A 24766-nucleotide genomic window follows, 5' to 3' on the forward strand; every position below is an offset into this window, starting at 1 on the left:
TAAATATTTTTTACTTAATCTATTTATTTATTTTAGATTTTATTTCTTTATTTGACAGACAGAGATCACAAGTAGGTAGAGAGGCAGGCAGAGAGGGGAGGGGGAAGCAGGCTCCCCACCGAGCGGAGAGCCCGATGCGGGGCTCAATCCTGGAATTATGACCCGAGCCGAAGGCAGAAGCCTTAACCCACTGAGCCACCCAGGTGCCCCCAAACATATTTTGAATATTGTAATAAAGGACTTACTTTAGATATAAAATTGTCAAGTTTCTATGGTGGGAAAAAGATTAGGAATGTAAGTACTAAATAACTTTTGAATTTTGCCTATTTCAAATTATTTTATAGAGGACTTAATGTTTAAAATATCTTTTATAATCATTTATAGTATTTAAAATTATAATAACAACATACAGCACCATGTAAATGTTGTTACTGATTTGGTGGCAGGATATGTTTTAAAGAAAATCATCAAATGTCGCTTAAGTGCAGACTTGGTCATTAACTTGAGGGCACAAAATAGTGATCATCACTGGCTAAAATCAACATCTTTTCTGAAAAATGCGCCATCCATTTGTACATACAGACACTCAAATAAACCTACTTGAAGTTCCCTCAAAGATGTATTTCAGGTAACTTTAAAATAGAGAAAAAGAGTGCATGTAGGAGCACCTGGATGGCTCAGTTGGTTAAGCAACTCTCTTCAGCTCAGGTCATGATCCCGGAGTCCCAGGATCAAGTCCCGCATCGGGCTCCCAGCTCCTCGAGGAGTCTGCTTCTCCCTCTAACGTTCTCCCCTCTCAAGCTCTGTCTCACTGTCTCTTTCTCAAATAAATAAATAAAATCTTAAAAAAAAAAAGAGTGCATATAAAATTTTTATAAAGATACTTTGGGTCACTAAGTAAAATTTAACCAAAAGGAAAAAAATCTATTAGCGGTATTGCATATTTCAATGACCTAATGACATGACAAAAATCAATATTCCACATTTGTGCTTCCAGATCTCAAATATATTTATGCTACAAATATGAAAGGACATTTCACAATAAGACAATTTTTTGGCACAAAGTCCTCCTTTAGACTTGACAGAATCCATGGGCTTTCTTTTTATAGACAGACAGTCAATCAAGACTAAGGCTTTTATTTGCAAGCTAAAAATCTAGTGGCAATGAGAAACAGAAGACAGGATAACAGAATTACTCCGTGGCACAACAGCACCATAAGTAAGGAGAAGTGCAAGGTAGGATTCCCAATTTTAGAGCTTTGTACAAAATGGTGTAAAGACTGAGGGCTGGTAACCAGAGACCACAGGTCAAATAGAACGACAATGAAGTTTTACTGGAATATACGGCCTTGCTCATTTCTGTTTTTACTTATGGCTACTTTTAAGTAAAAATGGCAAAACTGAGTATATATAATAGAGACCACATGGCCCGCAAATCATAAAATATTTCTCTTTCACTGTTTACGGAAAAAGTTTACCAACTCCTGGTCTAAATCCAATGCTGCTCCAACTTTAATGTGCGCACCAGCCACCCGGGAATCTTGGTATAATGCACATTCCAATACAGTAAGTTTGGCGGGAAGCCTGAGACCCTGCGTGTCTAACGGATTCCCAGATTGCTGCTGCTCTTGTTTCTGGTCTGTAGGTCACAGTTTGAGAAGCAAAAGTCTAGATAACTGAGATTCCTAAACCAACCGAGAAAAGAACCAACCGGGTAATGGTCTTAATATTCTTAATATTAAGAACTTAATATTAACCAATATTAACCAACTGGGTCATGGTCTTAATATTCTAAGAAATTTGTTGCTATTTGTATCAGAAAACGAACTTTCCTCTCTTGAAGTTCAAATTATCTCCACTTCCAGGTCAAATACAGTGGACCCCCCACTTAACCACAGTCACAGCGGCAACTTCATCTCTCTGGGCTACACGCCCCAAACTAGGATATACGGATGCTGTCACTGCGTTCCAGAATAAAGACCTGGGGGTATAGCTCAGTGGTAGAGCATCTGACTGCAGAATAAAGTAAGACTCATAGTAAGGTTCAGAAGCAGAAGCAGACATCACCAAAAAATTACGTTCTATGGTTATTTTTAAAGCATAAGAATACATAACTGTCTTTTTAAACCACCCAAGTCACCAAAATTAAAGAACTGTTGACATTCGAATATGTCAGTTAGCAATGAGGAGAGCTACTGATTTATAATAATATAACACATGATGTCAGGAGCATCTTGGATGTTCACCTGGTTATCTCCTTACCTTGAGACAACAAGCCAGGGAGGGAGAGTCTCCGGCTGCCTCCCTCTGATTCCTCTTCTCGGATATCCACAAGACTTGAACTCTTCTTTCCTTGCATGGATTCCTGTTTAACCTGTTCTTCTCTGCTATCTTTCAGACCTTCTGGGCCTATGGAACTACTGCCTGCCTGAGTTCCAGGTTCACAAGAGGCCGTATTATAAAAGTTCATCACTTTCTTAAGAGACAAGGCCCCAGCTTCGTATGTAGCAGCCACTCTCACACCAACAGCAGATGCGCAAGAGACTACTAGGCTGTTTAGGGCTGAGGTGCTTGTGGTTGGTGGGCTGTGAAGGTTAGGAACTGCTTCTTCTACAAGAGGCTAAAATATGCACACATAAAAAAGTACATAAAAATATAATCCCTTATGCAACAAGCAATCAATAAAAACAAAGTTTAACAAAAACCACCACTATTTGCAAATGTAACAATCTGAAACAAGGGCTTCTATCTTTAACTTAAAGGTATTATCTGCTCTCGTACTGGATTTAACATAGCATATGGAAATGAGGACTCAAACTACAGCTCCTTATCAAAAGTACTTCCTTTTGTTTGAGTGTTGTGTTTTTCCAAGCTATTCAAACAGAAGCCCCAGCTGCTTTAATAAAATTAGCACAGAAGGGGAGAGGGGAAGAAAGGTCTGGAAAACACAGCATTTAATATGAGGTGCACTGTATAACAGCCCTGGATATAAGCTTGAAAAGGTTAACAGTACATAAAAAAAATACGTAAATGTAATATTATTGATCGCTTTTAGGAAAATTTACAGGTTGCTACTAAGAAATACCAGAAAAAAATATTTATCTAAAAAAGGCTTTTCCTGAAATGTTTAAGAAAAAGTACTTTAGCTGTTATATATACAGGCAGAAAAGTAAGTTATACCTCTGACCTATTATAGTTATGTACAGGCATAGGCAGTATGTAACTGTCCCCAAGTTATGCTCTCAAGTTCAAGCCCTTCCACTGCCTCATGAATGTGTTATTTTCCATGATCCACGGGCTCTGTCAGCTGAAGGATTACTTTTGCTCTCATTATGATAAAGCAAATGTGGTTAGGTTAATAATTAAACATTTGGGACCAATGTTCTTTGTGTTATTCATAGGTCTATTTGAAAGTCAAACTAAAGTTGTCTAGTATCTTAGTAAAAGATCAGTTGAAACTTACTCTGAGCAGTCAAGCACCACTGTTTACTTAAAGGAAAGTCATTAAATGTAACTACTAAAAACACACACAAAAAAGCTTTTAGCTTATCAGCGTAAGTCCCTACAAAAAATTTGCTTCCTAGGCTGTACAAAGGTCTCAAAAGGTATATATACATTCCTAAATTTATCCTGAACTGGAAGCTAAATGAAAACAAATTTTTTAACATTGACTTCTGATTCTCTTAAAGGAAATAATCCCTGTTTCCTGCACAGTATCTGGACTGCGGTAGGTACTCAATACATTTTGTTGAATTAAATACTAAATTCAGAGGAGCAAAGGAGTCTTTAATTAAAATATTCAACAAAACAAACAAATACACCATATCAAGCAAAAGATAAATACAAAGCCTATTAATTCCTTGGTGATAACAGTTCCCTAAAACCTTGCTGAGAAGTAACATCACTCTTTTCACCCTTTGTGTATGAAGTCTCATAACAGAAACAGTGATAGGTATTTATGGGTCAATATTTTAGGGCCTTCTTACCTAACAGCAAAGTCACAAAATTCTATCTTCAATAAACGTTACATTATTGTTCTTACTGGCTGCTCTACTTAATTATGTTTAACAATACATACATATATCAATAAAACAAAAACACAGAACCAGCAATTTTGATGAAAGACATAATTTTAGGAGTCCTGGTCAACCAATAATAAAATTCAATTATGAGATATATGCTTCATTGCCCAATATTATGATTTATTTCACAAAAATGAGATACTTAGTTATTTCTGGTCAGAGGAGAAAAAACTTGTCCTAGACTATATAAATTCCTAGTGAATTAGCTGTCTGATTGAGACACTATTTAGAAAAACTGAATTAAATTTAGTATAAACAGACACTGCCAAAATTACCTAGGCAACAAAAATTTACATGTTTAACAAAATAAATCCAAATGAAAATGCAATTTCAATAATTATTTAATAATCAAATAAGTGTATACAATAAATTTTTACCTTCAAATTTAATAAATTAGCAGAATGACTTCTAAAAAGTCAAAGTCCAAATTTTTATAAGCATGTTCAGTCTAAGAATGTTCTATGTACATTCCTATTAAATCATTACTTTTGTGTTTAGATTTTAATAGTATCTTTCTCCAAACAGCTTATTATTAAAAAAAAAAAAAAATCAGATATCCACAAGGTTCAATGAGTAAACTGTGAAATAAAAACTGTTTCTAAAAATACCTCTAAGCCATGTTCTCATCCTGACAGAGTGAAGAACAAAAATAAAGAATCAAGAGGTATGTGGTTTCAAAGGCCTGAAAAAACACACGGGATAGTTCTTAGATGACTAGAGGTTTTTGTTTTGTTTCATTTTCTTAGAGTTTTGGTAAGAACAAAACTGAAAGGCTTACATGAAGAGTAGAAAACAAATTAACCTTTTAAAACAATTTGTTTAATCAGGGAGACTCAAACTTTACTGTATGCTACTGGTCAACAGCTTTTCTCCATTTACATGTTTTTAAAATGAGAGTAGGTCAAATAAAATGAAGAAAACATTAATCCCTTGTCCCACAACAAAGCCCAGTAAGGACTACAGGTATATGCTGAAAAAAATTCAAACAATATATCACACCAGGAGTTTGTTTGTTTATTTTTAAAATCTGCCTACAATTGAGGGATTGACCACATGGCAACTTTCCCTGATAAAAAAGGAAAGGACTACTCTCTACAGAATCTGGAGTCATACAAATACAGGTGAGATGAATCTCTGTGAATGTATAGTTATATTAAAAGTATTCGGGGGCGGGGGGGAAGTATTCAGGAGCCTAGCAAAATTTAGTATAGTTAGCCATGGGAGAAAAAGTACTAGAAAAAAATAAATGAGATTTTGCTACTTAGAAAAGAAGCCCAGCATGACATCTTTCGACATCTTTCAACCTCTTAAAGAGTAGAATTTAGACATAAAGAGTAATTTTAGATTAATCCGGGTTTTCCCTTATCTAGGATTGCATGATAAAAGAGATTTAAAGTAAAACTCAAGACTCGAGCATTTTAAAGTTGCTAAAGAAAGACTCCTAACTCCAGAAACAGCGTTATATTATAAACTTTAGCAGGTACCTGAGCTGGCACAGGCTTTTCGCCGTTCTCTGAGTTCTCTCTCCCCGAATGATCTGACAGTTCTGCCATGTACTCATTCACTGCCTGAGTATCAGGGTATGATGGTACATTTCCGGCCGAAGAAATTTCAGTTGTTCCCACGACATCTTGTTGGGAGGAAATGGCATCACCACCCATGGTCTGAACATTTCCAACGTCCGTGTCAGCAGCGACAGGCAGATCCTTTCCTACGAGCATGTTCTCGAATACTTCTCCCTGACTGTCAAGGGTTTCAGTGCAGGGGCTGATGGCCGTGCTGGCCTGGTTTTCTGCCTGGGCTTCTGATAGTGTCACCCCTAACGGGCAGCAGTGACTGTCTGATATAATCACATGGTCTTCTTTGTCAGTCATAGTAATCAGGAGTTGGCTGCACTGGTTGCATCTTTCTGGGACTGGCTTCAGATCCTGGGAAGGGAGGCACTGCACAAGGGCTAAGCTGTGGAACGCACCACAGGCAACTTGTAGCACGACTCGGCCGGCAAGATGTTCCACCTTTTGTGGCTTTGTCACCGGGAAGGCGGTGGTAATGAGACCCAACTGACAACCAGTACCCCATGCCCAAATCTCTCTGCTTATCGACAGCGCCAGTGTGTGCTCCTCACCACACGCCAACTGCAAAATCCTGACCGCTACCAAAGAACTGGTCTCAGAGTCAGAAATGCTGACGGGATTCGGTTCTGGAACATACTGCTGGTTCGCTACTGCACACTGGCCTGCAGAGTTCTCCCCCCACATGTACACTACGCCACTTTCTGTCACTGCTCCACTGTGGAAACTCCCTGATGCCACGGTAACAACATATTGCCCCACCAGGGCATTTTCTAGAATGGGGCTATTCGGACAAATCTCTGCTGGTTCACTTTTCCAGGGAAGCGTCCCAAAGCTGTAGACCTCACCATCTGAATGTTAAAAAAAAAAAAAGGAGTTAGTGAATTAGCTAGAAATCTTACCAGCAAATTTTTGGCTCCTCTAGGTTAACAAAATAGGGCTGTTTTTTGTTTTGTTTTTAACTTTCAAAAGTGCAGTTGTAGAGATTTTAGTTCAAGCATGTAATATCCCACATTTATTTATCTTTTAACAAGTATCATCTTTTAATATTCTGAAAAATAGTGAGAATTTCTACCAACTACAGGAGGCTACTTTCAAATGAAGCATTCTTGCTCCTCATCCTACAAAGTCCTATACGGATCCACTACTAATGGCCATCGATGCAGGCTTGTTCCAAGTGTTCAAAGACAAACTAATGACTATAAGATAAAATGAGCAGAGGACAAAACAGATAGATTCGCTAACATCTACAACATTCACGGCTACTTGAAAAAGTCAGAGCAGCAGAAAATGATGCCATAGCATAAAAATATCAGAGATTCATTTTGGCCAAAACTAAGAAAGAAACCAGCTTTATATATACTTCCAGGTTGTACGAAAGCACCAGTGTTAATAAGACATGGCTGTCTTTGTGATGTGTACAATATCATGTATAATTTTAAAACTTATATATCATATATATTATGTACTATATAGCATTTCTAAAGTGCCATTTGTTTAAAAAGTAAATCACAACAAAACGAAGTGAAAAAACAAAAAATGATAAAAGCTATGATAGCTCGCTTTAGAATGAAGGGCACCTGGCTGGCTTTAGAAGTAAAATGAAAGGCACCAGTGAGTTGGGCACAGGAATGATAAGGACCTGCTTCTGTCCAGGTGTGCTACCAAGTCATAATCACACTGCGATGCTGTGGTAGTTTGGGGGTGTGTGCATAAAAATTCAAATGGAACAAAGATTTGGCCATGGGTTTTGAAAAATACTAAAACAAGCCCACTATTCCTTCTTTTCCATATGACCAGAGACTCACCCATTTTTTTTAAATTAATAAAGAAATAATGAAGTAGATTTATAGTAGTATTTTTTCCCCACAAAGCAACAACTGAGCTGATAATGAAAAAAAAATGCATTCTTTAGCTTTGGCCTATTATACACAGCAAATATATTTATATACTCAAATTAACTAAACAGAACATCTATTTAAGAAAGTACACAATAGCGGCTAGAAAGAAGACATGAGCTTTTATTAAGGAATTTCCAGTTTGGATAAAGAGTACTGAGAAAATCAGCTCAGTGGTTAAGATATTTAAAGTTTTCTTCCCGAGTGATACAGCGATACACACTTGCAACAGCTCACCAGCTCTTTCAATGAGTATCACTCCACTAGAGAGAGAAATTGAGCAAAGAAATGGATATTCAGACAACTCTTCCCTTTTTTTTTTTTTTTGTAATATTTTATTTATTTGACAGAGAGAAATCACAACTAGGCAGAGAGGCAGGCAGAGAGAGAGGAGGAAGCAGGCTCCCCGCGGAGCAGAGAGCCCGATGTGGGGCTCGATCCCAGGACCCTGAGATCATGACCTGAGCTGAAGGCAGAGGCTTTAACCCACTGAGCCACCCAGGTGCCCCAACTCTTCCCTTTTTTCAACCTGGAGTACCTCAAAAATAGTGATTCAATGAAGTGTCTTCACTGAATTATGAGCTGAGAGTCAAACTGAATAGAAAAAAAGAACTTGAAAATTTCCAGCATTCCATCGGTAACATTTTCTCATCTGGAAAAGACAGCACTAGAGATCTTTTTGCCATTTCAAACTACACACTTGTTTAAGATTTTTTTTTTTTGGTAGCTTTTTTTTTTCCCCCCAAGATTTTATTTATTTGAAAGAGAGAATGAGAGAGAGAGAGAGAAAGCACAAGAAGGGAAGGGTCAGAGGGAGAAGCAGACTCCCTGGTGAACAGAGAGCCTGATGTGGGACTCGATCCCAGGACTCCAGGATCATGACCTGAGCCAAAGGCAGTCGCTTAACCAACTAAGCCACCCAGACACCCTGTAGCTTTGACACTTAAAACCAGGACACTGCTTAAACATGAACAATGATAGGCTATTCATATATATATATATATTTTTAAAGATTTTATTTATTTGACAGACAGATCACAAGTAGTCAGAGAGGCAGGCAGAGAGAGAGGAGGAAGCAGGCTCCCCGCTGAGCAGAGAGCCCGATGTGGGGCTCGATCCCAGGACCCTGGGATCATGGCTATTCATATATTTTTAAAATGTTTTCCCTCAGTTATCCCACTTAAGGTGTGATTCTAGAGATTTAAAAATCATGTTCATGAAGGGTTCCTAAATAGCTTACTGAAGGGTAAATAAAACAAAAGAATTCCACTTACAGGTGCTTGAGAATGATATATTTCGAAGCCCCCAGGGCAGATAGCCATTGAATATAGTTCACATTTTTACAATAAAGCTTTTTCCAAATTCTGGCCTAATAATAAGATTATTCTATATTATTATAATAAAAGTGATATAGTAATAAACAGGCTAGAAAGAAATTCATGTTTATCCCACAAAATTACCAAGGTCAGAGTTCAATTTGCCTTGTAGAATTTGTCTTCCCTTAGTTCCTACGAAGAAAATAGCAAAGCATTACTGAATACTTAATAAATGCTTATGGAATTGAAATTTAGAAATTAGTTGATGGCAGTCCTGGCTCGAGCCAAATTTGCCATGATCGAGTTGTTAAACTGCTGTCAAAATTAAAGGCAACTCTCTGTAAATTATAGCTTCTGTTTCTGTTATAGATCTATAGATTTCATTACATGTTCTTATAAGCTGCTGTTTATGCCTGAGAAAAACTGTACTGACGCAGTACAGCCAAGCAGCGTAAAAAGCAGGCTTTGAAATCAGACTCTCAATTCCAATTCTGACTCTGACACTCCAAGAGCTGTGGGGACTTGGGGAAATCATTTCAGCTCCTGACCTTCAGCTTCCTCATCTGTGAAGCGGGGACACCAACAGTGGCCTGCCTCACAACATGGTTGTGATGACTTGGCGAGGTGGTACAAAGTGCCCGGTGCCGTGCCCGGCATGCATGGTTGTGTAATAAACACCAGCTAGTATGAGCATGATTCTTCTGATACATTTAATGAACAAAGGCACAGCAAAAGAGTTTCTGAATAGGTAATCGTTCCACAGTTAAGTCTTCATTACTTATTACTATAAAGTTTACAAACTGTAATTCTCCCTTTTATGCTAGATATGATGGATCTTAAATTTAAGAACTAATCTGATTTTTGACCAAGGGAGTAAGAACATATTTTGAAAACACAAAGAGTATAGGCTCCAACAATCTTCGTTAAGCATTTCTGATATCCAGTAACTCTCTTACCTGATCTCACACACACAGGTACTATTAGCATTTCAGTGAGTATTTGTTAAGCGAAAGAACCTTTAAGTGAAAAGGTTCTTTTCAATACCTTCAGTCAGAAGAACTCCATGCTTCACTCCAAGGGCTGCTTGAAGAACAGTCTTTCCTCCCCAGCCTGGCAGTCTCTCTGGTGTTACAGAATAGGATCCTGCCTGCCACACGTGGACCAGGCCTCTTTCTTTGGATCCTTCTGTTTCTGTTGAGCTACAAACATTAAGAAAAATAGCTTAATTGGTCCTGCAATTAAAACTGTATTTGGGGGTTTCTTACTAATTTCATTAGATCTGTATCTTTTACCAGCGCACGGGTGACTGGGTCAGATTGTTCAGCACCTACCTTTGGTTGGGACACAGGAGCAGAGATAAACCACCTATTTACAGAAAAGGCTTGAGCATAATCTAAACCCACAAATTACTTATCTCTAAGAAATAAACAAAACCTGGACTATTTTTTGTAACTTTAGAGTTTATAGCACAAAATTTTAAGATTCTACCTTCTCCATTTATTAAATCATTGTTTAGATGATAGAGTAATATAACATGTCCCAAGTTGGGGTCTTATTTCAAAATTTTAGTTTTGAACATGGTAAAAAAAGTATTTGGTAAGGAATAGAGATCTGTATTTTACTTTACACTGAGTAAGTTCTGTAATTGTTATTTAGCTTTTTAAGAATCAAATTTGGGAGCGCCTGGGTGGCTCAGTGGGTTAAGGCCTCTGCTTTCGGCTCAGGTCATGATCTCAGGGTCCTGGGATCAAGCCCTGCATCAGGATCTCTGCTCCGCCGAGAGCCTGCTTCCTCCTCTCTCTCCCCACCTGCCTCTCTGCCTGCTTGTGATCTCTGTCAAGGAAATGAATGAAATCTTTAAAAAAAAAAAAAAAAAAAAAAGAATCAAAATTTGCATCAGGAACAATAAAATCCTTCGTGCTTTACTCATGTTCTAGCCCAAGAATTCTATCCATGTGATGATCCTGGTTCAAAGGACACAAGACACAAAGCTTCATGATAATGACCATACCATAACTGCCTACCCTTTGAAGAAAAAGGTCTATTAAGATACGCTGGGTTTCCTTTATAGCAAGTTTCCCTCTGTTGCCACTGATGATACATTCTTTTTTCTAGAACACTGCTGCTAATTTTAATGAGGCACAGAAAGTTTTTTGGTTTCATTTATTTTATAATACCTATAAATTTCTCTGCTTTTGCTAAGTAATATTCCTCTCAATTATGATTAGGCATAACCATGGTTATATGAAAGGACAGCCACAAACTCAGTCCTGTTTTCTAAGGGTAGAAGAGGATTATAACTAATAAAGCTAGGCCTGAAGACCTGAAATTATTTGTGAGAAAAAATGTCTTCCGAAGCTTTAAAATGATGAAGACATTTTCTGCCTTTTTACAAGCCTAAGAAAGAAACCAGCAACAAAGCTTATCACCAATCAGTTTTATTACAGTATCTTTCTCTCTTTACCAGTCAACATAAACATCACTATTCCTACTTAATAACCACAAACGAGAAAACTAAACCAAAGAGAAGCTACGGGAATGTGGAATAGCTTGTCGTGTTTTCCTAGAAGAATAAGGTAAAAGAAGAAATGCTTTTACCTTCTCTTCTTTGAGTCCATCGGTCAGGGGGAGCACTCCATCACCAAATCATTTCTTCTTTGTAAAAGTATATAAAGACCTAGACGGCAAACACGGGTAAGCACAAAGAGCAATGAAAGCACACGGTGCTACTTCATTCCTCAGATTTTTTTAAAAAGTGGGGAGGGGGCAGCTCTCTAACAAGTGCACATTCACTAGGCAATAAATATGCAGTGAAACTATTTCAACTATTTCATATCCCGCCTGCCAAAGTCGAATATCTAGACTGAGCCTGCCCACTGAGCTTATAAAAATGCCTGCTGACCATCTAATGTAACGTCAAAGGAAGACCAGACTATCTACAGTTAAGCTTTACTTTGTCAGGCATCGGATTTTATTTTTTATTATAAATAAGGAAGCTCAATCTGAAAATTCTTTTTCTTACTCATTTCACACACATTAAGGGCTACTTTTAAAATGCTTCTGGAACACATGAACATATAAACACCAATTAAGTAAGAAAGAATTTCTAAAATCTCTTCAGTAATGTATCAGGTTCAAGTAGTTTTAATTTATAGTTTTCAGCAATGCACACAAAAAATTACATTATTAAAGTTAGAAAGATTTCTATTTTGGGGAACTAGGAGTATTTTCCTCAAATCAACCTCAACTCGAAACCATAGTACAAAAGGTTGGAGAAAATGGGGTTTTAAAATATCTGTTTCTGTTTCAAAATCCACCATTTAATAATAAAGAGTTATATGAAGGGGCGCCTGGTGGCTCAGTGGGTTAAAGCCTCTGCCTTCAGCTCAGGTCATGATCCCAGGGTCCTGGGATTGAGCCCCACATCAGGCTCTCTGCTTGGCAGGGAGCCTGCTTCCCTTCCTCTCTCTCTCTGCCTGTCTCTTTGCCTACTTGTGATCTCTATAAATGAATAAATAAAATCTTTCAAAAAAAAAAAGAGTTATATGAAATTACGGTACAAATATCATGAACCATCAGTTTGGAAACTCAGTGTTTAATAAAGAGACAGAAATATAAACAAGCAGACAGAAATGCTCAGTGCATTTCAACCAAAAATTCATATTTTTAAGGGCACCAAAACTCATGAAAATACATAATGGCAATGAGGTTTTGTTTGTGTCAACCATAAAAAGACCAAAGCCAAATTTATGATTTTTCTGCAAAGTATATGGCATGGTCACTGTACTCTGAAAAGAGCCCATACCAGCAGGAGTGATGTAAGACCCATCTGTTTACTCCAGGTTGCCTGTGAATTCTTACCATTTACCATCTGTGTATCTGGAGGAAATTATTCTCTACCTAATGCTTATTTTAGAAAGATTTTGAATCATTCAAAGTTGGAGGAAGGGTACCATGTAAATAAAACATATACCTGAATAGATTTAATAAGTGCTATTAATTTAATAAATGATTTTTAAATAACTATGATTATTAAGTGGTACTACGCCTTGTGTGTGATGATAACTGTTAGGAAAAGGTATAGTTCACGGTATACAGAGAAAATCTTGAAGCCAGATCTAATCTGTGTTTATCCATCAGAGATCAAGGAATAACTGCTCCCTTGATTAAGGTTAAACACTACCCAGCACAAACCAGAGAACACCTCTGGGAGGGTGTGGAAGTACATACACGAGCACACATTGCTTCCATCACTGACTGACTGAATGTAAATTGAATTTTATCCTACTGCCTGACAATCAAAAATGTTGAGACCCTTTTGGTGAAGTGAACAAAACAGTCTGCCTTTTTCCTCTTTTAGTGTCACTTTTTTTTAATACAGAGTTTTCTTAAAGTAGATTTCATCTTTTGCCGTATTTTTCACCACCGCGTATGTTTCCAAATCCAAATGGAATTAAAGCCAGAAAAACCGTTTTGCAACTTCCTTTTGTTACTTACTATATATGCTAGGCAGAATAATGGTCCCCAAAGATGCCCACATCCTAATGCCAAGAACCTATGAATGGCTTGGGTTAATGGCAAAGGGAACTCAAGTCGCTGATCAGCTGACCTGAAGATAGGGAAATTACTGGGTTATCCGTGTGCTTATCACAAGCCTCCTTAGAAGCGCAGGAGGGAGGCAGAAGGAGAGTCAGAGAAAGAGATGCGCTGACATGGTCAGAGAGACTGCTGGCTTTGAAGATGGGAAGGTGGGGAGCATAAACCAAAGAATGTGGGTGGCCTCTAGAAGCTGGAAAAGGCAAGGAAACAGATTCTCTCCTAGAGCCTCCGGAAAAGAATGTAGCCCTGCTGACACCTTGATTTTAGCCCAGTGAGACTTGTGTCATACTTTTAACCCAAAGAACCACAAAAGCAATAAATCTGTGTTATTTTAAACCACTAAATTTATAGCAATTTGTTAAACAGCAACAGAAAGCTAGCGCTTTAACGATTTTATAGTTCCTTTGGTTTCTTTTATGTACTTTTAACATCAACTTCATCTTGACAAGTATATTAGAAAGTTGCATTGCTTACAAAACACTCCATAGGTGCTTTAACAATGGATTCCAATGGTGACGATTTATATTTGTCTCAAAAGTTTTAAGACTATTGTATGGTAAACATATTCACATACAGTGCCCAAATTAATTTTGCAAGGAGTAATCTTGCAAATACTGACCTGGCTCATCTTCTCAGTGGAAGAAGGAAGCCTGGGTTCTTTAATTTCATACAGGGTTGCCGATTTGATAGAAGAGAAAGAGGTAAACAAATGAGAAGTGTATTGTCCTAGAACAACTAGGACCTGGTGATATATTAGACAGAAGTGGAGTATAAAGAAGGAGGTATCAAAAATGATTTCTAGGTTCTCCTTTGAACTGTGTGTTGGTGGTCCATTTACCATAATGGAAAAGAGTAAAAAAAGATAGGATTCCGAATACAAGATTCTGGTTAAGATAAGCAGGGGTTTTTAATGTTAATTTCAAGATGCCAGTGAGAAATCCTAGAGTACCTATCAAAAGCAGCTAAATACAGGAGTATGAAGTTCAGAAAAAAGGTCTCAGCTATTGGTATCAACTTGGGAAGGCATGCAGATAATATGCGAAATGAAGACACTGCAGACTATCACTGGGTGTGTCCTAAGAGAAAGGGAGGAACAGATCCAAGCTGTAAGGAGGTCCTGCACCTAGAGGTTGGTTAGGATGAGGAACAAGTGATAACAACTAGTTGAGAAGAGACCTGAGAGGTGGGAGAAGCATGAGGCTAATGTGCGCCCATAAAAGCAAAGCAGAGTGTTTCCAGGAGAAAGCCTGGTCAATTAGGTCAACGCCGCTGGGGTCTCACAGGATGAGAGCTGAAAAGTGTCCTGTGCATCTGCCAACACAGAAATCAATGCCGAGCATGGCCACAGTTTCAGTGCTGATCGGGGACTGAAAACCAGATTGTAGTAGGTTGACTTTAAATGCGAGATAAAAAAATAAATAAAAATAAAAGGGAGGTAAGCACAAGAAAATTAAGTTCATGTAAAGAACTCTTTTGAAAAACACTGTCAAAATGACAGAAATGGAGCGATACCTAGAGAAGAACGTGAAGATAAAGGGTGTGTTTTTTGTATGTGCAGGGCTGGGGAGATGACAGTTAGCTGAACAGGTTTGCAGTGACAATGACACCAATCCTAGACGTAAGGGACAGAGGGAAGAAACAAAGTCCTGGACAAAGTGAAAGAGGCCAGCATCTGGAACACGTGTTTTAGAACTGACCTTTCACAGGAGGAAGGGTCTATGTTTTAATAGAAAGGAAAGAGACCTAGAGTACAGATACACAGACACAGTTACAGATATAGACAGGGGTACAGATTTCGTGGTGAGAGAAAGAGTCTCATATGATGCCATCTGTTAAGTGACTAGGACTTCATAGTATCTGTGTGCTATGTATTCCAATCTCACTCTTGGCTCCAGTCATTCTGTTTCTTTATTCCATCTTGCCATATTATACATTTTTGCAAACTGCCTTAAATCCCTTTATGACAGCAGAATATAAATTTTTAAAAAATTTAATGTGCAACAGAAATATGCTAGTGAACTACTATCTCGCTTGCAAAGAGAAAATTAAATCATGTAGGATTCTCTTTGTTCATCTCTAGTAAACTTTATTCTCTGGATAAAGTCCTTTACCCTTAACGATTTAGTGAAAGATAAATTTGTAAGTCATAAATACATCAACTTTCAAATGCTGAAATTTCCACAACACATGTTTTTTTTTTCGTCTATTATGTTCCGGGTATGCCAGTCTAAAATTTCTGTGAAAGTCAAAAATGTCCTATTCTCTATTATAGCCCAGCTGCTTAACATAGTCCTGATCTATAACAAGTACTCAATAAATATCTGTGGCGAGATTAGGCCCACATAAAGGAGCTTCTGTCCTTAAGGAGTTTACTTGCTATCATGTTCTGTCTTTCCGGATAGAATCACGGCTCTCTATAGATACCACCCTCAAAGAAAAAGCCAGTAAAACAGCACTTCCGGGCTTACTCTCTTGTCTCACTTACTGTTTTAAAATAGGTATACTGATTAAACAACTGCAATAATTGTAGCTACAAGAGTAATGACAATTAGAGATTAGAATGACAAGACATTAAGACAGGACAATAAACAATGGAGTAGTAAATTGTATTTCGTAACCACTGCAAAATTTTAAAATTGCAGGCGCTTACACTTTCTTTCTAAAGTTTGAATTGGCTTCATTTTATTAAAATGTAGTAAACCAGGGGCACCTGGGCGGCACCTGAACGGCTGGCTCAGTTGGTTGAGTGGCCGACGCCTGGTTTCAGCTCATGTCATGACCTCAGCGTCCTCGGATGCAGCCCCCATGTCAGGCTCTGCGCACAGTGCGGAGTCTGCTTGTGGATTCTCTCTCCCCCTCTGCCCCTAGCCCAGCATGGGCACACTCTCATTCTCTCTCTCTCTCAAATAACCTTTTAAAAAATTTTTAAATGTTGTAAACCAGACCTTGTGTCATGAATGTAGTAAACAATAATTGAAGTCACTATGTTATTTTACACATGGCAAATGCTCAATGAATATTTTTTTAGAGACTCAGTCAATGTATTTATACATGGATCAAAGAAACTTATGACCAAACACCTGACTTACTATACTATCTATATACCAATAACTGCTGCTTCCTGGGTATCCCATCACCAAAGCCTTTACCAACACTGATGAAGGTTGGGGAACACTCACCTTGTACCGCAGCCTTGACAAACCAACCATCATCAGAGGCTGAGGCCACTTCAAATCCCGGTCCTCTTAGCCTTAATTACAACACAGAAGGCAGCCCATGATACAACTATGGGAGCTGATTGGCCCCTTAAATACTGACCCAGAGTTCAAGGATTCAGTAAATTAATGCACTGAATAAAGTAAGTCAGCAGGCTAGCCTAGAAAGTACTTATTATTTATTATGTTGTTACTAATGGGATAATGACTCACTAAGTCATTGATTCAAAATATATTATAAACTTCTGGAGGTCAGAAACTATGATTTATTCATTGGTGCATTCTTGTAACCATAGTAACCACTAGGTACAAGTGGGCTACGTTTAAGTGAGGACTCAGTGAGAGACGCCACTTCCAAATGATGTAGATTTCCACCGCCTATAATAAAAGTCAATACAGGACACAAAAGGAAAGTGTCTACTTAGGATAAAAACTCTCAGTTTGCTGATGATATTTCCTAACAATGAAGATGCTTTTATTTCAGGTCAGTTCACAAATGTTATACAACCCAGGAAATAACGGTCTCTGTCTTAGTACATGGAGACAATTTTCGGTGCCATCAGAGACACTACACTTCACAGTCTCTCTCTCATGGGTTGCTATTTTCCCCTTGAAAATTACTAAAACTACACTCTTCTGATTGTGAAAATCCTCTAAAATGGATATTACCCACAGGCGGAGGGGGAAGGAGGGGGGTAAATATAGTAAAACGAATGCCCAGCAATGACCATTTAGCTCCTTTTTGTATCCACTGCAAAAATTTTTAAATACATTTTCTCAGATTAAAATCTCCATGAAACATTTTGATGGATATTATACTAGGAACTAATTTCAAATTCTCAGGTACTGTAACAATTTGTGTCTGTTATTACATGATAGACTATAATTTCTGATACAAATTGTTTAGTCCTTTAATATTTTGCTACTATTCTCTCATTTAAATGGACACAATTTTTTTTAAAATAAGAATACTACACAAGTACATTTCAAAGTATGTTGGCTTATTTTACCAATCAAAAACATCTGGTACTTAAAGTCATTGTGGGGCCGTATAACTGAACAGGGGGTATACATGCCAAAAAATAGTGTTCTGGAGACATAAATCTCACTTACTTTGAAAATGCTAATAACAGGTATTCTTTTTTTTTTTTTTAAAGATTTTATTTATTTATTTGAGAGAGTGAGAGAGAGGAAAGAGAGAGAGAGCAGAGGGAGAAGCAGGACCCTGGGATCATGACCTGAGCTGAAGGCAGATGCTTAACCGACTGAACCACCCAGGTGCCCCACATAACAGGTATTCTTCATTAGGAATCAAAGTTTAACTCAAGTTTAAATACTGAGGTTAAATAAGGGATCAGCTATTAAATTTACCATTCACTACTTGAACCATTTAACATATGCTCATCATGTTTACTTATTAATACTTATTTATGAGAGAATTAGACTTTTCTTTGAGCAGTACCTAGGACACCTGCAGTCACAGTATAAATTCAGTTTCACCACACTGTAATAAAATGTAACCAACCCAAGTTTTAAAAAGTAAGTGTTAGTGACCACATGATATCTGTGGTCATTTTGTATCTGAGTCACTCTGTCCAAATTCCTTTTAGGACTTTATGATATCTTCTGCTCCCCTATCCTTTGAGAGATCATGATCAATGTAAGCTTGCATTCCCCAAGAGTCTCTAGAACATAAATTCCTCTGTAACCTTTTAAGAAAGTATTCCTCATCTTAAGAAAAGCATTTTCGCAGGAGCACAAGTCAAACGGCAAAATAAAATTGACTAAATAATTGGTCTGCCTCCTCTCCTTAGAAAAGCTTTACACAGTGGAGCTGCAGAGGCACATCCTTTTCCTATTATGTAAATAAAGAAAAGAATTATTTTTCCATAGACAACTACCATGAGACCAGAAAGTAAAATAAAGAAAGCATACCAGAAGAGAGCCCTAATTACAAATAAAAAATTTATTTTTTCAATTTTTTTCTCTAATTACATAGAATTTAAATGAGAGTAGAATTAAAGTTAAAATTTTCAAGTGCTAGTTTCACAAACTATCTTAATTATACATAAACCTGTAAAAATAATGAATAACTCCATGTTGATCTCCCATCATTCAGTTTTAACAAATGTTAACATATTTTTATATTTGCTTCAACTGTTTTTAAAACAGAAAGAAACATTACACAATTTTCTGAGAGAGCTCCACCCAAACTTATCTCCCAGAGTTAGCCACTATTCTTAAAGTTAATCCAGGACATGGGATTTTCCATATGTTCTCGTACTTTAATGTATTTCATTAGATACACATGTAAGCTACATTCTTTTAAAACTGCATAAATGCATCATATTGTAGGCATCCTTTGGCAACTTGCTTCTTCACTCATTATTATGCACTTGAGATGTATCCACGTTGATAAGTATGGATCTTGTTCATTCATTTTTACTCGGGGATAGTATTTCATTGCATGAATAAACCATAGTTTATCCATTAACCTACTAAAGTACAGCTGGATTGTTCTACTTCATTGCTATTTTAAGAACTGCTATAATCATCTTTGCTGCATACTTGCCTGGGCAATTGCCCTAAGTCGAGTTAAGAATGCAACTCAACAAAAATTTGGTTGCGGAAGAACCCCAAAACGAAAGTTACCCATCCAGATGCCATCATTGGGTTTAACCACCACGTTCCTAAAAGGGAAATCATGTGAAATGAAGAACTGTATGAAGATGCTGAAGAACAAAATTTATTTAATAATTTTTATTTAATAAATAATTTTTATTAGTGAAATTAATGATACTAAAGTTTATCTCTATGAGCATAATTCTCTGGTAGCCAACTGAAACTCTATGAAACAGCCCCAGTCTGTACATTTTCTCCAAAAAAGAAGTCTCTGTTAGGGGTGCTAGGGTGGCTCAGTCGATTATGTGCCTGCCTTGGGCTCAGGTCATGATCCCAGAGTCCCAGGGCTGAGCCCGACATTGGGAACCCTGCTCTGTGGGGAGTCTGCTTCTCCCTCTGCCCCTCCCCCCACTCTCATGTGAGCGCTCTCTCTCAAATAAATAAAATCTTAAAAAAAGAAAAAGAAGTCTATATGAAAGAGTAACTCTGCAAGAGCCCAAACAAGTACTCATTATCTCACTGATTTATATATTTTTACTCTACCCATGTGGTTCACTTACTTCAGCTACTGTACCAATTTCTCAGCTAATCTACCAACTGTGTGATGCGATGAACATCCAGACATAATGTAAAGACAGCATCAGAACATATATAGTGTAAGAGATGGGTATAGGAAAATAAATGCAACATTCAAAAGAACCATGTCACAGTTTGTTACTATTTTATCTGTGGTTACTGTACATTTTCTTAAGGACTGATAACCTACAAAACCTACTACTCTCTTATTACTGATGACGGAATTATCTGGTTTCCAACAGAGAAGAGTAACAAGAAAGAAAAACAGCTTTAAAAAGAGCTCTGCAAGTAAAATCTCTAATATAGTTGGAATATGTACTAGGTTTAATTCCACAAAGTTATAAAAAGGGCTAAATGATGTAGGAAGTCATTAAAATCCTCACAGCACTCCTCTGAGTGCCTGAGAAAGGGGCTCAACCTCATACTACCTAAAAGCACGCCTTCTTTTACACCATCTCAAAAATCACCAGTTTTTACCTTTCTTTGTAGTTTTTTTTAACTCATACCTTACCTAGTGTCATATTCATAAAAGATTATAAAAGGTTTTTAGAAACCAGTCATATTCTTCAGAAATACCTTTAAAATGGACTCAGCAGTACTGCATTAAACCCATACTTTTCGGGGATGCCTGGGTGGCTCAGTGGGTTAAGGCCTCTGCCTTCAGCTCAGGTCATGATCCCAGGGTCCTGGGATCGAGCCCCGCATCGGGCTCTCTGCTCAGTGGGGAGCCTGCTTCCCCCCTCTCTCTCTGCCTGCCTCTCTGCCTACTTGTCATCTCTGTCTTTCAAATAAATAAATAAAATCTTTACAAAAAAACAAACAAACCCATACTTTTCGTAGAAAGTTAATTAATAGAACTCTCTCCACCTAATCACACAAAAGTGAAATCATGTGTCAGTGAAGTTCTTAACACACTCTTGTGTCTTTAACAGTCAAAATGCCCAAAGTTAAGTGTCTCTAAAGAACGTAAATTCTGAAAGGCTGAAATCTGGACAGAAGGAATTCCCATTGGTACTGCTTCAATCCACTTAAAAAAAAAATAAGAGGATTACCTGATACAACTCAGACCCCCCCCCCAACACCAGATGACCTTCTGGTACTTTATTTTCTGGATCATTATCTTTTTAAATGTTAATATTGTGAAACAGATTTTAATTTCTCTCGCTATAACTATGAACCCTGAATATGCCAATACTATTCATAGTTTGCAAACTAATTAATAAATGTAAACTAAGTATAGATTCCAAAAGCATCTTTCACACTAAAAAACCCTTACTGAATACCAAAGTTACTACAGACCAACCAGAAGACATATTTTCTGTAACTATCAGATATCTGTATCGGCAAATTATCTGGAAAATATCCCGTGAATTTAAAAAGTGAATTATATTTCTTTTCTAAAAACATTCAGTTCTCTTTCCCACTGAGAAAACAGTGAGTCAATGTGGGTCATGAGATAATTACAAAAATAGGAAATATATATGTACTGAATATTTACCACAGCCAGGCACTGTCATAATACATGAACCATTAAATGTAAAGCCACTCTTATGAGAAAGGTACTTTAATCCTCAATGTAGAAGAAAAATAATGCAGAAAAGTTAAGTAAGTTTCCCCAAATCAAAGAATAAGTGGGTGTAATGTCAGGTATGTCCATATCCAAAGCCCATGCTTGCTTACATTATTAAGATTAAAATATTGCAATTTACTGCAAAAGCAAATTTTTCACTGCCTTAAATACTCATTAACTCAAGAGTCAAGTGGTCACTCGAAATCATTCATATTCATGATAAACCAGGGGGGGAAATGGACCAATATCTTGCTGAATTTTGATACCTGTTCCGAATAAACACACATCGCACAATTTTATTCTATAAGGCCTTTTAAAGAACATATACAGCCACCAACACATTTAAAAGGCAAGAGACAAAGATCTGTGTTTGTATTTTACAGTTATTTCTTTTTCCATCCTAGAGAGAATACTGTATTTGAATATGCCGCTTTAGCCGGTATGTTTTTCCTCTTCGCTCATCATCAAAGCCCTAAGTAAGCCAGAGTACAACACTTCTGCCAACCTACAGTCGCTTGTCTCCAAAGTAGCCCTACTACCCAGAGGACCAACACCAGCGTCGGGACCATTTCCTAATGACGGACCTATGCTACTTTCCTGTCTTCGTCTCTTTAAAGAACTGCTCACCCTCTGATGCTCACTTGACACGTCAAAGGACTCGGTTAAACTACTCATTCTTAATATCAAAGTCATTGTCTTTTTCAGCAACCGCCCTTTCAAGCCAACGAAACACCAGGTCCACCCTCCACTGTGATCTGCCTCCTTGGGGCAAGCCCCCGCCTGGGACACTCACCGAGGTTCGCGGCCAGGGACTCCGGTTTCTGCGCTGAGCGCCTGGAGCGGGCATTCAATAAATCCTCATGAATGGGTGAAGGAAAGGACCTGTGGGTGGAGGCGGGAAAGGGGTCGTGAAAGAACTTCCCGCCGCTGAAACCAATGCAGTGACACCCCGTCTGGGGAGGGAAGTAAGGGGGCGAGTGGGAGAACCTGGGGCCGGGACAGGGGGCCGCGTCGGGTGCTCCCTGGCGGGCAGGAGCCGACGGTCGGACGCAAGCTTTTTGGAAGACGCGGGCGCCGTCTCTGTGGGTCACCAAGCGCGCTCCCGGGCCTCGGTCTGAGCCTCCGCCTCTGTCTCATACCCCGGCCTCCCGCACACAGAACAGCCGGGCCGGGGCCCTGCGAAGCCAAGGGCCGACCGGAGACTCAACCCCCCTCACCTGACGCTCCACCGGCAGCACAGCCGTCTGCATCCGGCGCGAGCTTCTCAGCCCAGCGGGTCCCTAAGATCAGCTGATTCACGAGGGGGCGGGGCCTCCGAGGGGCGGGGCTGCAGGGCGGCCAGCTAGTGTGAAGGCGGGCCAGGATCGCCCCTTGGAATAGGTGGAGTTAGACGCCGACGGCGTCTGATAGCGATCAAAATTATCCAAGAGGCCTTAGGCACTGTGGGTGATGTCCTCGGGAGTACTGCCCCTCCCTCTGGATAGGGCGGAGCCACTTGGCCTAAAAAAAAAAAACGCGCTTGGACGGTGACGTAACATGGAGTCGCCGGGGCCTAACTACCCGGGAGCTTCCATGGTAACAGGTGGTGAGGAAAGTGACCGCGAGCTGCTGGCATTTTGCTGCCACCTCAAACTGCAGAAGTCAGAAGGATGAGTTCGCTACTCTTTACACGGAAAAGGCTAGAATATCTTCTGCTTCTACGGACTATACCCTAACAGTAGTCGCTTCCGCCCCGCAAATGACGTCATTGGCAAGCGGCGCCCGTTGGTCCTAGTGTCCACGCTGTTTTTACTTGGTTGCAACCCCGAAAGGTGGAATGGGGTAGGAGGAAATAAATTGGTATCTTTTATGATTCCCCACAGGGTTCCCCAGTGTACGATCTGAGTAAAACTAGTCTGAATGCTCAGCACACAGTTTCACAACAGTCTTGTCGCAGCCGCAGCCCCACCCCGACTCAGCTGGTTGATTCTCCCAAGCCGCCACCTTTGGCACACAGTGCGCGCGAACTTTCTGCTGCCAGGCATTGTGCCATCCCTGAGCCTGCAAACCTGCATTCAGTCCCTCAGCGACAGAGATACAAAGTCTGAAGTTCCTTTGCATAAACGTTCTGTCACGTTCACCTTCAGCCCAATGCCTCCTTGATCCTCCGCCCACCTGCAAAATCGTTTAGGTCTGCACCAATTCCGCCAACCTTGTCCACTCTTGCACCAGTGCTTATAACAAGATAACCTTGAGAATTGGCAGCGCTGCAAAACGAAGGGTGTCCAACTTCAGTCGGGACTTACATGTGGGCAAGCAATCTTGCGAAGCCTAAAGCAGTCCTTAACACCTGGGGACTAGGAATTTCTCTTTTATTCCCAACCCGCACACGTTGCTAACTGAACTTTACCTACCCTTCGGTAAACAGTTTTAAAAATGAAAATTTAATGTGCTATGGTGAGTGCTGTGAAGTGTGTAAACCTGGCGATTCACAGACCTGCACCCCCGGGGGCTAATAATACATTATATGTTTACTAAAAAATTCAAAAATTTTTTTAAAAATGAAAATTTCGAAATTGTCTCCTACGTTTCTGAGGAAAATGCGACCACTTGGGAAGGATTGCCCTAACTCCCACCAGCCACTATTACAAAACCTACCTGCAGCCCTAGTCTTTCAGTCTTCCTTTCCCTCATTTCCTCCTTGACTTCTGAGACACACTCCTTCCGGGTTTTCCCCCTATTTCTTCAGACCTAGCCCTAACCCTAACCTGTCCCTTAAATTCTTGGACTGAATAATTATTTATTGCATATTTTATTATGTGCCAGGCACTATTCTAGGCACTAGAGAGACATGATAATGAACAAAACAGACAAGAGTCATCCCTCTAGTGGAACTTCCACTCTGGTAGAGTGGCAAAGTCATTCCAAAGATGGCAGCTGTCAAGTCTTTCCTCCGTGTATATAAATGCCACACTTGATGGCAAGAGATGGATTCTATTTCCTCTTCACCTGAGTGTGGGCTAGGATTTCTTCTTCTTTTTTTAACTGATAGAATGAGGCAGAAATGAAGTTCTGGGACTACTGAGTCAAGGCCTTAAAAAGAATTGGCAGCTTCCACATCCCCCTCTGAAAAGCCGGTCGCCATGCTTTAATAAATGTCAAGTGTACTAGAGGTTGACAATAGACAATGTGAATAGACAGGCCACATGAAAGAGCGTTAAAGTGACAAAACATGAGCAGAGACTTCTGAGACTTTCCAGGCCAACCCAGCAACCAGCTGAATGCAGCTGAGTGAAACCAGCCAGTGCCCAGAGGAGCAGAACACCCTAGTCAAGTCC

General features: G+C 39.1%; 1 protein-coding gene across 8 annotated transcripts in view; it reads right to left on the reverse strand.

The window, feature by feature from the left end:
* Nucleotides 1-22748, reverse strand: part of ALS2 (alsin Rho guanine nucleotide exchange factor ALS2) — a 71285-nt gene extending 48537 nt beyond the window's left edge. For 4 of the 8 annotated variants that reach the window (XR_006820280.1, XM_046019070.1, XM_046019065.1 and 1 more), the window contains exons 1-5: nt 22243-22660; nt 11466-11544; nt 9912-10066; nt 5567-6504; nt 2263-2620 (exon numbers count right to left, since the gene is read on the reverse strand). Coding sequence is in view for 7 of the 8 variants with exons in the window: in XM_046019070.1 (XP_045875026.1) it covers nt 2263-2620; nt 5567-6504; nt 9912-10066; nt 11466-11485 (1471 nt within the window). In the remaining variant the exon portion in view is untranslated. The other 4 variants (XM_046019069.1, XM_046019066.1, XM_046019067.1 and 1 more) reach the window with 4 other exon arrangements.
* Nucleotides 22749-24766: the final 2018 nt, after the last annotated feature.

Source organism: Meles meles, chromosome 9 (genome assembly GCF_922984935.1).
Source record: "Meles meles chromosome 9, mMelMel3.1 paternal haplotype, whole genome shotgun sequence".
NCBI lineage: Eukaryota > Metazoa > Chordata > Mammalia > Carnivora > Mustelidae > Meles > Meles meles.